This window comes from Bacillus rossius, chromosome 17, assembly GCF_032445375.1.
Source record: "Bacillus rossius redtenbacheri isolate Brsri chromosome 17, Brsri_v3, whole genome shotgun sequence".
Lineage (NCBI taxonomy): Eukaryota > Metazoa > Arthropoda > Insecta > Phasmatodea > Bacillidae > Bacillus > Bacillus rossius.
The window spans coordinates 29,327,546-29,344,183 of NC_086344.1; the positions used below are offsets into that span (position 1 = coordinate 29,327,546).

A 16,638-nucleotide genomic window follows, 5' to 3' on the forward strand; every position below is an offset into this window, starting at 1 on the left:
AGAACACTCGGAATCTAAAAACATTACGCGACGTTTATGTGAGAAATTTTTTTCTCCTAATTCTGATGTCCTAAAATAACGGTGCGACGGTTATGCGGGTGCGACGATCATGCGATAAAACACGGTAATATTGGTTCGTATTTATTTTCCTTGGCAGATCACGTGGAAGACCCGAAACCGTCGTCGCTCTCCGGGGTGAAGATCTTCCTGCTGATGCTGGTGGGGGCGTTGGCTCTCATCGCTTGCGTCGTGATCGGGATAATGTTCTACCAGAAGCACCAGGAGAACTCCCGCAAGCGGTTCTACTGAAGCCTCGGGCGGGCTCGCCATGACCCCCGCGGCCGGCCGCTTGACCCGCGCCGACTTGGAGCGCGTGTTCCGTGGCGACGGAGCGCGGCTGTTCGCCCGACATAAGCGAGAACTCCCGGAGTTTCTTTCCCGAGTGTCACAGTGAAAGTTAACGTGCTGTAGTTTTTTGTTCTGGTCGATTCGTGTCATTTACTTTTTTTTAAATATCACAAATTCCTATTTTTTTTTATTTTTTATTTTTCTAAAGTGGAAATGCTGGTCTCTCTACGTGGTGAGTTTTAAAACTTATTTCAACATGTGGGGTCGTCTAATTTTATTTACGATGGAAATGCATGCGGACTTTGCATTGCAGCGAGAACAGCAATTTTTGTCTCCCCCCCAAGTGCCTTAATGAACTAACTGTGTTTGGTCATAAAAAAACTACATTTGCCAGTGATGACAACTTTTTTTTTCCCCTCAGAACATTTCTCTGAGCCTTTTTGACTGTTAATAACTTGGGCTTTGTGCTATTCAAGATTGTGCAGCGATCAAGAAAATCGTATCTACTCAACATGTTGTGGGGTCATATTAAAATACTTAGAAGAGGGGGGGGGGAGGAAGGTTTAGATCCGGAATATGCCAAAAAAATCATTTTAAACACATATATACATATACCTGTTTTACAGTATAAATATATGGGTGTTGTGTGTTCTAGTTCATACACATATCGTCTATCCAAGTGCTTTCTTTCTCCTGTCACTGTAGACAGAAATTTGATGTAAATGCATGGGAAATGGAAAGAGTCAGAGATAAATTATGTTTTTAAAATGACCAATTAATTGCCTCAGTCCCTTTACCGATATTGTCGAGTACCACGTCCGTGCTTGTTGTAAACTTTAGGTGCTTGTAAACCAGTGATTGTGGCTTCAGTGCTGTTGATAGAATTGTGAATACCGTAGTTAAATTATGTAAATTTACCATGTGTATTTTTTACTTTCATGTAATTTGCATGGATTGCATTTGGGGTCCAGTTTACCATAATCATGTTTGAAATGTGCCTCTCTTATTATTTGTTTTAGGATCATTATCATTTGTAAGCTTTTAAAAAAAAAAATTATATTTTTGGACTTCATTAAGGGTTGGGAACTGATGTATCATGTACGTAAGATGACTTACAACGTATGACAGTGGAATATAATCACAGTGTTGATCTAAAATATCTATTAGGTATTGAAGAAAACCTTTTTTTAGCTATATCAATTTCTCATCCTTAGTTATCAACTTTCGTATTAACTAATTTTTTTTTATTAGTTGTTATAAGGTGTGCATGAATTCTTCAGATTGAATACTAATTTTAAGTGTGTTAAGGTAAGGGATATCCAATTTGATGCCGCAGAATTTTTTTGGCAATTTTTTAAAACTTGTTATCGTGAAGTATGTATGTTTATTATTGATGTAGTTTTGTACGGACCAATGGACACATAATGCATGAACAGGCAGTTTGATTTTGGCTGTTACGTTTGATGTGCAGAAGTAGCGGTCCAGTGAAACAGTCCAGATCTCCCTGCTTTGTTAAACCGTTTGAACTAAAAATAAACCTGAAAACATAACAGCAAATAAGGCTTCATAGCTTCGAAAATGGAATTTTCAGGATTGGAATAAACTTTTGAAGTTGTTATTATTTTTTCAAAATTTCAAACTCCATACCACTCAAATTCCTCAGGTCAATGGCCTTTTTCCACCTCCGCTTCCCGGAAAAAGATTGGAGCCAGGTCCATTAGTTGTGAAGTTAAGATAAGGGATTAAAGCAAGTAAAAATTTGGTGTATTCATTTTTATTAAAAGTACGATAACTTGAGCAATACAGTTTTGAGTTTCTGATCGATCGTCTGTGTTTTATCTTATCTAGAAAACACGCAAATGTATCTGATACTTAAAAGATGGTTGACTGAACAGGTACATTTTCTTCATATTTGTTTATAGACATCTGCTAAGTCTGACCGCTGTTGATATAGGAGTTGAACATTAGCATATTTTTTTTTAAATTTAATAATGTTTGTTTGGAAATGTAATATACAATTTGTAAAAGGAGCATAGCTTTATGGAGAATAGCGTGCTGATGCTTTCCCGGAAATACTTGTGGATGTGGTTTCAAATCGCTGTCCGAGGTGTGCATCTGTATTCTCTCTCGTCTTATGTTGTGGTGCAAGCAGTGTTGCCATTAGCGCAGGGTTAAAGTTAACTTCCAGGGGTTTTTAGAAGCCCTTAGGTATCATCTGTAAAAGTAAAATATGAAAATATGATTGTTTTATTTATTTGTTAACAAATGAGATACATTCAATTGTTTGGTTGTCAAAAAATATATACACACATTCGTGAGCTATAATTAAAAACTGTAAAGTACTTAGCTATCAGACCAAAATAAATGTTTATTGTTTAGAAGGTTCTATTGTTGTTAGTGGCTTTCCGTCCATAAAATAATAATAATAATGGGATGTCTAGAAAAATCTTCAAATTACCCGGTTTTTCTTTGTCCTACATTAGTGTCCGAGTAAACATGTGCTTTTTTGTTGATTGCATTGTGTGTCCATTTGTGTATTTGCATGATCATTTATTAGTGTTTGTATGAGCTTATTATGTAATCATTGCGTTCAAATGACATTCCACAAAACTGTAGTTGCAGCTAGAAACGTTTGAGGAATCGGAATGGTTATCAAAAAGAGGTTAGTTTCGGTTCTAAAGTGAAATTTTTTCTTTGGAAAATATCCGCCCCAAAACTTAAATTTTTTTATAGTCTAGCTCAGCAAAATTTGATTAAGTTTTTCATTATTTGTATTGGTAACCATTTTGAAGAGAGAAAAAAAAAGAAATAAGGCTTGCTTGAATGGTTTGTTCAATTTTTTAAAGGTAAACCAAAATATATATATATATTCATAGTATCTTTTGGGATTAATTTGTCTTGGTAAATTAACTAGTGTAAAAACTTGAATGCTAGGACAAGTTTTAGTTAATATTTTAGTGAGTATTTTTTTTGTCGAGTTTTTTCTATTGAAAAGGTGTTTAGCCCATGTTTTATCATCACGTGCTCAAGCTAGGAGAAAGTTGCTGTGTACATATGACTGAAAAATCATTTAGTTTTGTTTTTAGCACTAACATTTTAAATTAGATTCATTGATGTAACCCAAGCATCACTTGCTGTATTTATTGTTTAAAATGTATGGCAAACTTTTACAAAAATCCATTCAGTGGCTTCCAAGAGTTCCCGCCGGTGGTGGACTCAAAAGGGGAGGTGAATCAGGAAATAAATGTCCCCCCCCCCCCCCCCCTCCTTGGCCGTGGAAAAAATTGGCATGATAGCTTGTGAGTCAGCGTTTTATATTAGGTGATGTGAGTTTGAGCTGTTTATCGCACTACTACGTAGGAAGTGACGCACGTTTATAATGTTAATTTAACTGTTGAAACACTGTGTTTTTTATATTTTTGTTTTGATTTCACAAATTCTAATGTAATTTATTTACAACCTTTTTTTACCTCCTCCTCCCCCCCCTTTTTTTTAAAAATACTATCCCCAGACAACCCCCCCCCCCCCCCCCCTCCTTTTCCCATCCTACACACACAAAAAAAGGGGGTTTTGTCTGTAAAGTCAGTTTACGGACGATAATTTTATGTGATAACGTCATAATAAAACATTGATGAAAAATTGCATACGTTTTAATTTTCAAATATTATTTACAATTTTTGCAAATTTAATTTAAATAATTTTTTAAAATATAATCACGAACAATTAGTTATAGAAATAAACTGAAATCAAATCAATGTCAATAAATTGTTAATTTGAAATGACGGAATTGGACAAATAAATCAAATTTTTTAAATTGCTGCTTTTAAAAAGCTCGCCTTAACCTGTTTGATATTATGGAAGATTTTCTCGCACGGTGGCTGGCCGGTTCTTGCACGCTCGGCTCAGGCGGAACGTGACAGTGAATCATGCTTTTTCGTGCGTGCAGCCGGCGTTCATCGATTTATAAGACGTTATCACGTGAAAAAATAATTTCCTGCATCTGCCACTGGTTTGCACGGAAATTAATGGCCTTTCAACCTCTTGTGACCTGGCCTCCATATGTTTTTTTTTATTTACTGATTCTGTCTAAATTATAGCTCATTCCCCTTAATTGTTATGAATCATGCTCTTTTTTTTTATCTTCCACTGATAAAAACTTCTTTTTTTAATTATATGCATACACACAAGATAAATTCTTGAAATTTTTCAGCGGGCATTGCTATTCTTATGGGAATTTGATTTATTGACCTCTTTTATGAAAGAGGAAGAAAAAAAAATTATAAATATAGAAACATGAATTAAAAAGGAAAACTAGACAGGGAGTAAATAAATGAAAATGAAACAAAAAAAAAATAACAGAAGAAAGTTAACTTTTAGAGCAAAATTTTTGTGTGTTGTAATCTATTTTAAAATAAAAACAAGGGTTTGAACTGCACAACTAGTAACTTTATTTGAAAGATAAAATTTATGTTTAAATTATTGTGTACCATTTTTGCCTGTGCTGCTTATGTTTAAAGATGTTTATAATAGTGTACTGTCGACAGACTTTACCATAAGTCCATTAAGTGTCCTGTTTCTTTACTATGAAATCATTAAAATATATTATTACGGAGAATTGGCGGTTTATATTGTTTGTGTGGGTGCTGTGAACTTTAAGAGCCATTTCACCCCGCTGGTCTTTCCTTAACTTTACCATTCCCAGAAGGGGGGGGGGGGAGGTTATTTTGCTTTGTGGTGGACAGATTTCAGCTTTGCTCCAATCTGCGGATTAAGTTTTCAAGAACACCAACATGACAGCGACTTCCCCCCCCCACCCCCCACCTTCACCCCAAATCTCAGTGGTTTGATTCAAGCATCTTATTTTTATCAAGTATGATGTGCAGCTATTTTTAAGTTAATCCTTTTGTGTCCTTAAGCATCACAACTGATGACAAATCAAACAGCGAGCTGAAAAAAAAAATTAGTGCGTTGGAGTCCATGTGCGATAGAAGGGAAACCTCTTGCTTATTTATATTTTTAGGTGTAGGAAACGTAATTCTCTTTTGCTGAGGTCGCAGATAAAAAAAAATAAAATAAAAATATGTAAGTGTGAGAGTGCTAAGTTAATGCTATTGTACAAGTGTGCAAGCATGCATATGTGCAGGTTTGGTGCCTAGTTTCTATCCCCACCCTGCCGTCTTCTCTCTGGGTTCCCCCACCACGTACCTAACTATTCCCCTCACGTGATCGGAATTTTCGTAACGCTCGAAAATTGTAGCCCCCTTAAGCAAAGAAGTTTCACTTCAAAAATTAAGTTACTGTATAATAAAATAAAATTGGTATAATTATAAGCTGTAATCAGAACGTTGTAACATGATTTCATTTTTGAAAATAAGATTATTATTAGTTAAATTGTTTACACATGGGTTTTTACATGACAAATTTTTTCGCGGGCCGGAATTTCACACTAAATATGTATCCATAAAATAATATATTCTTTCAGATGCTTATTGCCTTATTGGTTATTGGGAGTGTTTCTGTTTCACATTGTGATGTCGAGAATAAATTCTCTTCATCCCGAGTGTGTATATAATTATGTATAGCATTATATATTCCAGTGTTTTTTTTTTCTTTAATGTGGATGGATGTTTTCTTTTTTGTTGTTATTTGTGTATTTGTAATAATGCTCATTCGGAGTATAGATAATAAGTTTGATTGGAGCGATCCTGTTGTAATTGTTGGTAAGAGTGTTGGTTGTAGAATAAATGGACTTTATAATTTTTTTTTTATAGTTTGCTTGCTGCCATTGTTCTGGAGTTTGTTGATCTGTTGATGCAACATTTAGAGCTTTGAGGGCCGGGGGGGGGGGGGGGGGGGGGGGGGGCAAATAATGCCCCCAACCCGCCCCAACACCCACTGTAACGAAAAAAAACTTTAGAGATAAAAAGAGTTATTTACTTCGTTACTTGGCTTGATGAATTCCGAAGAAGTGGTAAATGTGTTTTAATATCCTTTTAATAAATCTATTATTATTTTTTAAGTAATAGGTACTTCTTTTATGCACTTTATGAAAAAAATATGAGAATGAATTTTTACATGCATGTGCACCATGCAACAAAAATTGACAGGATGGAAAAAAAAGTTACATACAAATAAAAAATTATGTATGTGCTTTAGAATCATATATTATAGTGACTGATATTGAATACTGGTCCATATAGTTTAAGGAAAAAATAAATAAACATTCATTTATTGTGAATATTAGTGGAAGAAATTGTGTTTATAAATTTTTTCCAAGGTTTTTTCAAATGTACTTATGTAAGTGAAGTTATTTTCCTGTATGTATAATTAATTTTGTTATAAATTGCAATCTATTAAATTATTATTTAATGAATAGTTAAAATTAATTAGAATAAACACCAACATATTTATTGATTTTCATTATTAATTATAATTCATCTAAATTATTTTAATAAATTAAATTATTAATTTCATACACATTTTTATACGAATACTGAGTATTTATTCAAATTTTTACATTTTGATTGAATGTATTGAAAGCACCAGTTATCTTGTCCATATGAGAACTTCAAACACGTTATGAATTGCCATATTGGAAAGAGAAATTGGACCTTCGTTGCTTGTCAATGGGCAGGTTTTCTTTGGACATAAATGCTCCAATTTAATAATATCTTTGGTAGCGCAGTAACTTCTTTTTAAATTGCGCTGCAAGAGAATTATAATTTGACATTCCTGCTGTCTTATTGCATTGTAATACCACTTTTTCAGTATGAAATGTTAGTATGAATTTGAAGTGAAGCACATAAGTTTCAAAATAAATGTTAAAAAGTATTATGAACATAAATAAAAGCTCTTATAAGTTCCACATAGAAAATATTAGGGTGTTTAATATTTATGAGACCTAATTTTATTGTAATTACTGTGTTTGAGTGAATCAGGCATTAAGTTTTGAAATTAATGGATTATATACATTAGTAAGTTATTTTTTTACAATTTATCTAACAGATAACAACATTATAGCTGATTCTTTGAATTTCTCCCGATAAACCACCAGCATGTAGGCAAAAAAATTTCGGTCTCAGTGATGGACACTGGCGAGGGGGGGGAAAGGCATAGTGGGGATAGATCATCCCTTCCCTGAAGTTATGAACAAATTTGCAAAATATTGGTTACTGTGCGAGAGGTCATATCGCTTACGTCTACTGTAGACCCGTATATAGTTTGTTAGTGTCACTAGTTATGCAAATTTTTTTTAATACACATGTTCAATTTTTAACTTTTTTCTATTTTATTTTAAAAAATCCCCCCCCTCCCTCCCTCCCCCACTCTAAAGAAAATTTCTGTATTTGGATTTGCCACTGTCTCATCTAATGACAAAAACTTGCAGTGAACACTCAGCATTTTACGTCTATGCTTTATTCTGGTCTTCTGTTTCTCTTTGTATAGTCTTTACTCTTTATCCACATACCTCTGTATTTTTGTTTATGCTTTTTTTTTATGTGCAACATCTTATACGGCTTTTGGCAAGAGTAATTGTGTGAATGCGACAGAAGTCGAGGAATGGAAATGTGTAACAACTTTGATGCTGCCATCTGGGCTGGATGAAGCAAACCAAAGTTCATAAAGTCAAAGGGAAAAATTTTAGTACCAACTGTCTCGTGAATTTTAACAATATGTGCAAACTTTTTAATAAAAATCTCTTGTCGAAAATCAATTCCAAAGCTGGGGTTAAGTATGTTTTCAAAACTTTCTCGCTTTTATTGCAGCCATTTCGTTGTACAGTTTAAAATTTCAGTCTGCAAATGGAATGATTCAATAGTCGACGTAGCTGCTCTGGCAACGAATTCCATCGGCGGTTGCGCAAACTACGTGATTTTTACGTCCAATAATGTAGTTGAAATACTATGTGCATATATTTATCATGTTTGACATAATTTTAATGAATTCTTCATTAAATTTTGTGTTGAGAGTTCCATATTATAGGTGTATTTGCTCATTACAAGCATAAATCACTGACAAGTACCTACTAAAAGACTTGCTCACATTATTTTTTTTAAATTTTTTTTTAATTTTTTTTTTAAACTAAATTAAGCAATGAATTTGAAATCCAATTTTTCTTTACCACCAATGGCGGCTCCGGGAAGACATTTCGGGAACGGTTATCGTTCAAAGAAAGGATGCATGTATGGGAGTGGCATTGGAATACTTATAAATTTATGGTCTTGAATAAAGATTTTTTATATATTTATACAACTTTTGATGTAAGAAAAGTTTTTAACACATGAATATAATTATTAAAGTGAACATTAACAAACCGTCAAAAATAAAACTAAATAAAACATTCGTACTCGTGAGGGGATTGTTTACTAGATGCTCATTTTTTCTGAATTCTTTTTTCTTTTTTTGGGGATCTTAGTGGCTGTAATTAATAATGTTTAAAGGCCCATCTGCAATTGCAGTGTCTTTATCTGTGTCTGACGGACACTGATCTCTGATTGGCCACATTATTCTCTGATGCCCTGCATGGTGTGGGCGGTGGTCCTAATCTCCCTGGTCCGAATACGTTGTTCAAATTGAACTTTTTGTCTCAATCTGTGTCCTTTGGTAGCGTAGAGGAATGAACACTCGTGATATTTGCAATTAACGATTCCTGTTTCTAAAGGTGAACAGAAAATAATGGACATTTATTAGAGTTTGCTTTTGCCTTACATAATAAAAATATATATATTATTGACCTCCCATGAATTTCACAAGATAACTAAATATTGAAAACTTAGCTGCGTACACATTTTTTCAAAGCATGGAAAAAGTAAACAAAAAAATCGATGTTGGCACTATATTTACTGCCCTCTGGTGACATAAATCAGTAGATCGGGCAATGGACTTTGCAATTGCAGACACTGCTGTTTCCCGTGTGACAGTGTGACATTCACATAAGGATAAGGACATGGACCGCCCACAGGTTTCGGACTATGGTAGAAATGCCTTAACACTCGCGTGGTTTGGGTTGTGAGTTCAGTAGGTACCTACCAAAACTCCTGTAAAAATCAAATTCATTATCATGAAGGTCCCCTCACCTTAAAGACTCACCTTGAACCCCCATAAAATAAAATCAAAATTTAATTTCTTTAAAGACGATTTTTTTAGTTGGTTCGCCAGGTCTTTGTAATGAAAATTTTAATAGGTCTGTCGCCAGCAATGTAAAATATACTGTCAAATTAGAGCAATTTAAATTGTTATGAAAAATAGGGTACATCTGCATGTTATATTGTAGCTAAAGTATTTAACCAAGAAATTTTATCATTTTAAAAAGCCATGACACTAAATCCCCTAAATATCTAAATTCCCGCGGTTAAGTTGGTTTGTTTCCTAAAATAGTGCCACAGCAATGATAATCTCGGTGTATAGCCATATTTTTATGTATCAGCTATTTAAACATTAGTGCAATTCACTTGACGTTTCTGGGTCAAAGCTGTTTAATTTAAAATACGTTCAACGGTTCGAAGGTGAGCTAAAATTTTCACGCGGACTAATTTATGAATTCGTGTTAAATCACTAACGGTGAAAAGAAATTTACCTTTTTTTAAAAACTTAAGTAATTTTGAAGTTGGTAGTCCTGGCTTTACTAATCAGCCATTTTGTTCCGGCATTTTTCTACTACCCGGGGAACTGTCAATTGTGGTGAAATTTAACAGATCGATAGACTAGTATTAGCTGGTTGGTTGTAAGTCTTCGAAGTTTCAGAAGTTCTTTGCGTCTGCATATTTTCAGGTAAGCTGTAATTTCTTTTTTTTCTGGTCAAGAAGTATTGACCAAATGTCAAAATCAGATGGGTTGTCTGTAGCAAGTGGTTTCCGGCAGCGATTTGATATCGAACTTCATAACCTGATTGGCAGTATTTTCAGTATTCAAATATTCACTTGTTTCGCGCGTGTTGTGTATTGCTAATTCCTAGGTGTGTCATGCCGACAGTGACGTTACGTTAGCGGAGCTTACGAATTCCATCGGTATGCCATAATCGATAACTATATAACTCTTTTGAGGGAATAGCCTTTATAACATGCTAATTTAATTATACAATTGATATATTAGATATTGTTTACTAGATAAATAAAAGCAAATTACATTAAAATGCAAAAGAATATTAATGATGTGTAACCAGAACTGAGCTGATATTCAGAGCTTCTTTTACAAATTTCCGAGTGTTTGTTTTGTAACAGTAATTTTGCCCCTCCTGCTTTTTATAAGTATCTCTTGAGGCAGATAAATTTTATTATTTGAATATTTTGTCATTGCTAGTAGCTAGTTATTAAGGAAGTATTGGTTATGTTAGAGCTAAGTTATCACGTCCGCTTATCAATTTGACGGTTGTAGGTACAGGACCTATTTTGTAGTAGGTACTGGTAACTGCATAATAGAATAACTTGATTAATTTCATGGCTAGTTGCAGCGTTTTTAAAAGGTTAATGTGTTTCAGTATAAAAACTCAACTTTTCTTTGTTGGGCTTACGTATATTTCACTCGTCCATAATATTATAATAAATATAATAAAATTGTACTATTTCGTTTCCATTTAACGTGTTTTTAGATTATTCCTGTAAATAAAAGTTTCAAAGTCTCAGTTTAAAATAATAGACATGTCAATGAAAAAGAAAATTGTGAAGTGAAAGCACAAAAAAACCTTAATTTCCATTTCAGAACCAAGTGGGCATAAACATACAAACATGAGAACATCCTGTTGGGAAAAGTTCATGCAGCATAACGTAAGGGAAAAAACTAATAAGACTACCTACTGGATTCTTGCACGTTAACTAAAAAACCACCTACTTAGCATTTTCAGGTGTAAGGTTACGTAATGCTTATTGTAATAAGGGTGTTTTTAATGTACAAAATTGTGATAATACCTCAAGTTGCACATACTGTGTAAGAAATAGTAGAGGGTATTTTTGAGTTCTCATATTTAGTTATTCTGTAAAACTGCATTATATTTCATGTTGTAGTTTACCCTGATGTGTACAATTTGAACGGTTAGCTACATGTAAAATACTGTAAAATCGTGTGAACGGTTGGTTAGGTTTGCTTCATTTAAAATACTGTTGCTAATAAATCGTGTGAACCGTCTGCGTCTATTAGGTTAGGCAACACTGCCGTACCATCCTTTACTGGAACCATTTCGCCGCATTTTCAGGCCCCTATTTGAGAACCTCTGGATAAGACCAGAACGCAGAAATTTTCGTCATCCAGTAAGCTATAAAATCACATACTTAAAATAAAATTTCAAGTCTTAGGTCATTTAGTTCCGAAGTTAAGCGAAAGCAAAGTTTCGCATTTATGACACTCACTCACACTCACTCACTCACTCACTCACTCACTCACTCACTCACTCACTCACTCACTCACTCATCAAAATAGAACTAGTACTTCCCATAAACTCAGAGAGCTGAAATTTGGTGCAGAGTTAGGGTTTAATGGCCACATAAAGGGAAAACTATAAAAACTAGGATAATCGAAGATCTGGAGTACCTGGTGACCCTTATTTGAAAACACAAGAGCCCAACCAAACTATTAAAGATCGACATACCGCCTTTACAAAAAATATTCAACTTTGTTTGCCTCTTCATTGGAAGTCAAAAATCGAAGGTCTGAAGTATCTGATGAAGAACCCTCAGCTTGTCTCAGCTGTATTAGAGATATGGTATTGCCCCCTTCTACTATTGGTACATAAAAAAATCGACTGTCATTGCAAAAATCCAGCGTAGTGGCACACATATTCTAATTTAATTTAGCCTATTGCTTCCCACTGCTGGGCTAATGCCTCCCCTTCTGCTTTTAATACGCATATAAATAAAATTAAAGGAAAACTCTGGATAAGACTAGACTGGCTTTTATACTTATACTTACAAGTGTACAAGAAGAAATAGTCGAACGATTAACTTTATTCTACTCGAACATAACACAAATTAAATAAACAAATTACACTAAAACTTTAAATAATACCGCTCAAAATTTGGTCAAAATATAAGTCATTGGACTAAGAGTGGCGGTGATACCCGCACACGGCGCTAGATGGCGCTGACTGTATTTTAAAACGCGCTTACGTTTGTTTTTCCGATAACCTTATATTGCGAAGTGGCAACCGGCCGCGTTACAGTCGTTTACGACAATCTTCTACTGCGCTTGAAAACGTTTGCTAGGGATTAGGAGGGATTATATGCATTTCGTTGATTTCGCTTATTATTTCGTGAGGTTTAGGCGTAAATACCGCGCTGATCTTTCAGAAATTTAACCGTCTAAACCGCCTAAAAGAATAAATAATGAACGCGAATGGGCAATACGAAAAACTGTTTTTACTGTACAAGGATCAGAACCGGAAAAAAAGAAAAGAAAGATTTGTAATAATAAAAAAAATTCTCTTAAAAAGAAAAAAAATGTGTCAAATAAGCAAATCTAATAAAATAAATCAATATGCCCACGTTTCTACAAAAAGAAGTGAAATCCCACCAAAAACATTCTGTAAAAAAATTAGCCAAGTCTCGATGGAGCTGCTTGTTTATCTCTAAAAAGTAATGAAATCTAGACAAAGTCGTGCCAAGTCTAAGGCTACGGCCACACGTGCGTGTTTTCACGCTGCTGTTACAGCGTGTTTTCACGCTGAAGCCTAGCGCGTGATTTCACGCAGAATGAATCCGCTACCCGGCCACATGTGAGCGTTGTATTGTGAACTGGCACCCATCTATGCTGCGCAGGCTTGATTATGAATTCACTAGCTGCCCGACCCGGCTTCGCACGGCTATACTAATGGAAAAAATAAGCCACATCTCCCATTTACAGTAATGGTAAATAAAAAAAATTCAGTGAAAATTTATTACAATGCTGTATAATGTACCGGAGAGAAAATGAATAGCACCGGTGGTTTCCCGACTCGTGCACGCAACATAAAACTGATGTACCCGTACTTCGCTACGGCAGTCTACAGGCAGATAACTCTTGCGCCTCCCATTATACATGCCCCTCCTTGTGGGTACGCCACTGCCGCGCGATGCCCGTTGCCATGGAGACGCAGAAGGCATGAACAATGCAAAATCCTGTTCTCATGCAGACAAAGTAGGTACCCACTGTTGCCTGGTTTTAACCACCCATGGGATCTACTTTTCGGAAAATGTCATCCTGCGTAACATAAGGAACATTACTGTGAAGTTTCAAGTCTGTAAAATATATATATTTGAAAAAAAGGGCAATTTTTGATATTTAAAGTACCCTCAAAATTTCAACGGTGATGAGGACTGCACTAACAATGAAATAGTCGTTGCCATAGAGACGAATGAAGCATCAACAAAGCAACAGCCGTTGCCATGGTGATTTCCTACCAAAAACTGGAAATTTTGATATATTACGCCCGCGAAACTCCCCTTGGGATCGGATTTCCGCAGAATCCGTTCTTAGTGAGCGTGTACATCACAAAATGAGTAACTATGATAAATTTCAAGTCAATCGGGTGTATAGTTTTAGAGATCTCGTGATGAGTGAGTCAGTGAGTGGTATTTCGCTTATATATATATATATATATATATATATATATATATATGTATACACATATATATGTATACAACATTGGGTTTTCGCAGGTTGAGAGGTTGAATCACTTGCCTCCCACCTAGGCGACCCGAATTTTACACAAGTGGGGAAACTTGGCTGACGTTTCATTAAGCCAGCGGGTTTCCTCGGGGTGTTTCTTTGAAAAACTAAGTGCCCGTGGGCAAATAATTTTGTCGGGTCCCTTTCAAATTATTTCGTACACCTTTTCAAACCCCACAATTAAAAAATTAAAAAAAAAAAATTGTGAATGTGTCTTTCACTACCCTCCATAGATGTGTAGCATCGTCTAACCTCGGTAACGAACGAATTCATGTGTGTTGTCATGTTGCAGATACACATATAATGCGAAACTCGGACGCAAAATAATGCCGAGCGTGATAAGAAATATACATGCAAATTTTGGGTTTCATATGCATATTTTGACGAGAATCTCACGTAGTTTTTCGCACCCGCGTCTAGAATTCGATGCTGAAGCTGTCACGTCGACTTTTGAATCATTAAATTTGCAGAGTGAAATTTTAAACTATTTAATGTAATGGCTCTGATGCGAAAAAAGACTTGTCAAAAATACATAAATTCCAGCTTTGGACCGGATTTTCTACTAGGAATATATATTTTTTTTAATGCTGTCCATCTTGTTAGGATTCATTATAAGCATCTAATACTCTAAAGTTTCCCTTTGGCTTTGTGAACATTGGTTCGCGCCATCCGTCACAGATGGCAGCACCGTGGTTACACAAATCCGTTCCACGTGACTTCCTTTCCACTCAAGAAATTACTCGTACCAAATGCTGTATTGGTAGGTACGTATACCGAGAGCTAATATGTTGCACATCGAAAATCTAATGACTTGTAGATGTTACCTTTGAATATATATATACTGTATAGAAGTCGCCAGCCCAGGTTAAAATTTCTAATACGGTTTTGAGGTAGTTGGTTAATTCACCGCCGCAATCGCCACCATCTCTAGGGCATCGACTTGTGGTGGTCCCTAGCGGACAAGTGTCGAACTCTTCAGACACCCCTTCCCCCTCCCGTTGAATGACGTTGAGCTGCAGTGAATGATGGGTGCGGGGTGCGGGGAATGACAGCAGGCGACAGCGCTGCGCTCTAACGTGTAAATAACAACTAAGACGATACAGGGCGTTACGGCAGCGCACTGCAGCGGTGAAGTTCCCAAGCTGCTCATCATACGCTTCTGAAAAACGTAGAGTAAATCCTATCCACTCGCGACTTCTATACAGTATATATATTCAAAGATGTTACTGTTGCCGTAACTGCAGGTGTGTTCAACACGTGTCACATTACTTGTAGAGTATTCTGTGCATTCTAGTAATAGTCGTGTACATTTCGTTATACCAGGGTAAACCAGTTGTGCCTACGTATACTTAATTGTGATAGGAAACGAGAGAATTTATTCGTCCATTGTTTACAACATTGCATACAGCGACGACACAGTTAACTTTCTCACAAATTCCGTAAAATGTAAACATATTTTCTTTATTAAGCTCGTCTACTACATAAAACTGATATTGATTGTTGAAAAAGCATTTCGTTACTTGCAACACGAAACTAATCCTATATTTTTTCAAACAACATTTTTCTGAAACTCTTGAGGAAAATGGCCAAGGGTGATTTTTTCCCCCCAGTTCATTTCAGAAGAAGTCATTTTATTCAGTGTTAATTAAGATATGCTGGAAAAAAAATGTGTGCGTGCGTTAGAAGTTATGCTTACTTGGCGTATTAAAAAAATTAGCTTTAATTTTGTTTGAAACTAATTAATAGAAATAAAATAATAAAAGGGTTGGAGTTATATTATAAATTCTGTTGGTAAAGTATGAATTCAATCAAATAAAAAATTTAAATAAATACTCTGTATTTAATAATAATATAAACCTGCGTGTAATTTTTTTTATTTAATTAAGTAAAAATAGAGATAATTTTAATTAAAATTAAATAAAACAATAAATATGCTGAATGTTTAATCTAATTTATTAAATAATAACGTAATTGTTTATAAATTTCTAATGAAAATAAATTATACATACGGGAACATAACCCCAAAACACATACATGATGTAGCCTTTCTTTTTTTGTATGTAGCCGTATTTCATCATTTGAAAATTTCGTTTCATGGTGAGCGTGCTTCGTAATAATTCACTCGTATCATTTTTTTTATAACCCGTCTAAAGAAGTATTACTTAAAAAAAAGGGGGGGGGGGGCTATTTAGTCCAACCTGAAGAAACCTTTGAACTCAGTGGTATCCTCAGCTCATTACCCAATATATAGATGATACATCAACTTTAGAACAAGACACACACTCCATATGCTACTAATACAAGAGCGGACACTGACACTATAGACTAATACAATAGCAGCTACTCACACCATAGGCTAATACAACTAGTGGCGGGCGAGGTCCAGGGGAACAACGGGTCGTTACCACAACGCCGAAATACCATAACGCCGAATGTCAAAATTGACCACAACGCCGACAGCTAGAAAACTGCTGTGTACCACAACGCCGAAATAACAACTGAATGAATTTGTGTGTGTTTCTTAAATGTACCTTAACGCCGAAATACCACAATCAAACCTAACCTTACCTAACCTAACCTAGCGTAATATAACCTAACCTAACTTAACCTAGCCTATCCTAACCTAGTCTAACCTAACCTAAACTTTGTGGCAGT

The 16,638-nt window shown here is 35.2% G+C and overlaps 2 protein-coding genes across 4 annotated transcripts in view; both read left to right on the forward strand.

The window, feature by feature from the left end:
- Positions 1 to 6,110, forward strand: part of LOC134540632 (vesicular integral-membrane protein VIP36) — a 29,375-nt gene extending 23,265 nt beyond the window's left edge. The window contains exon 7 of the mRNA XM_063383485.1: positions 158 to 6,110. Coding sequence (XP_063239555.1) covers positions 158 to 309 — 152 coding nt within the window. The 3' untranslated portion in view covers positions 310 to 6,110. The remainder of the gene's footprint in view (positions 1 to 157) is intronic.
- A 3,845-nt stretch (positions 6,111 to 9,955) lies between these two features.
- The window catches only part of LOC134540631 (protein Fe65 homolog), a 244,498-nt gene continuing 237,815 nt past the window's right edge, over positions 9,956 to 16,638 (forward strand). For 2 of the 3 annotated variants that reach the window (XM_063383483.1, XM_063383481.1), the window contains exon 1: positions 9,956 to 10,119. The gene's annotated coding sequence lies outside the window, so the exon portion shown is untranslated. The other variant, XM_063383482.1, reaches the window with a different exon arrangement.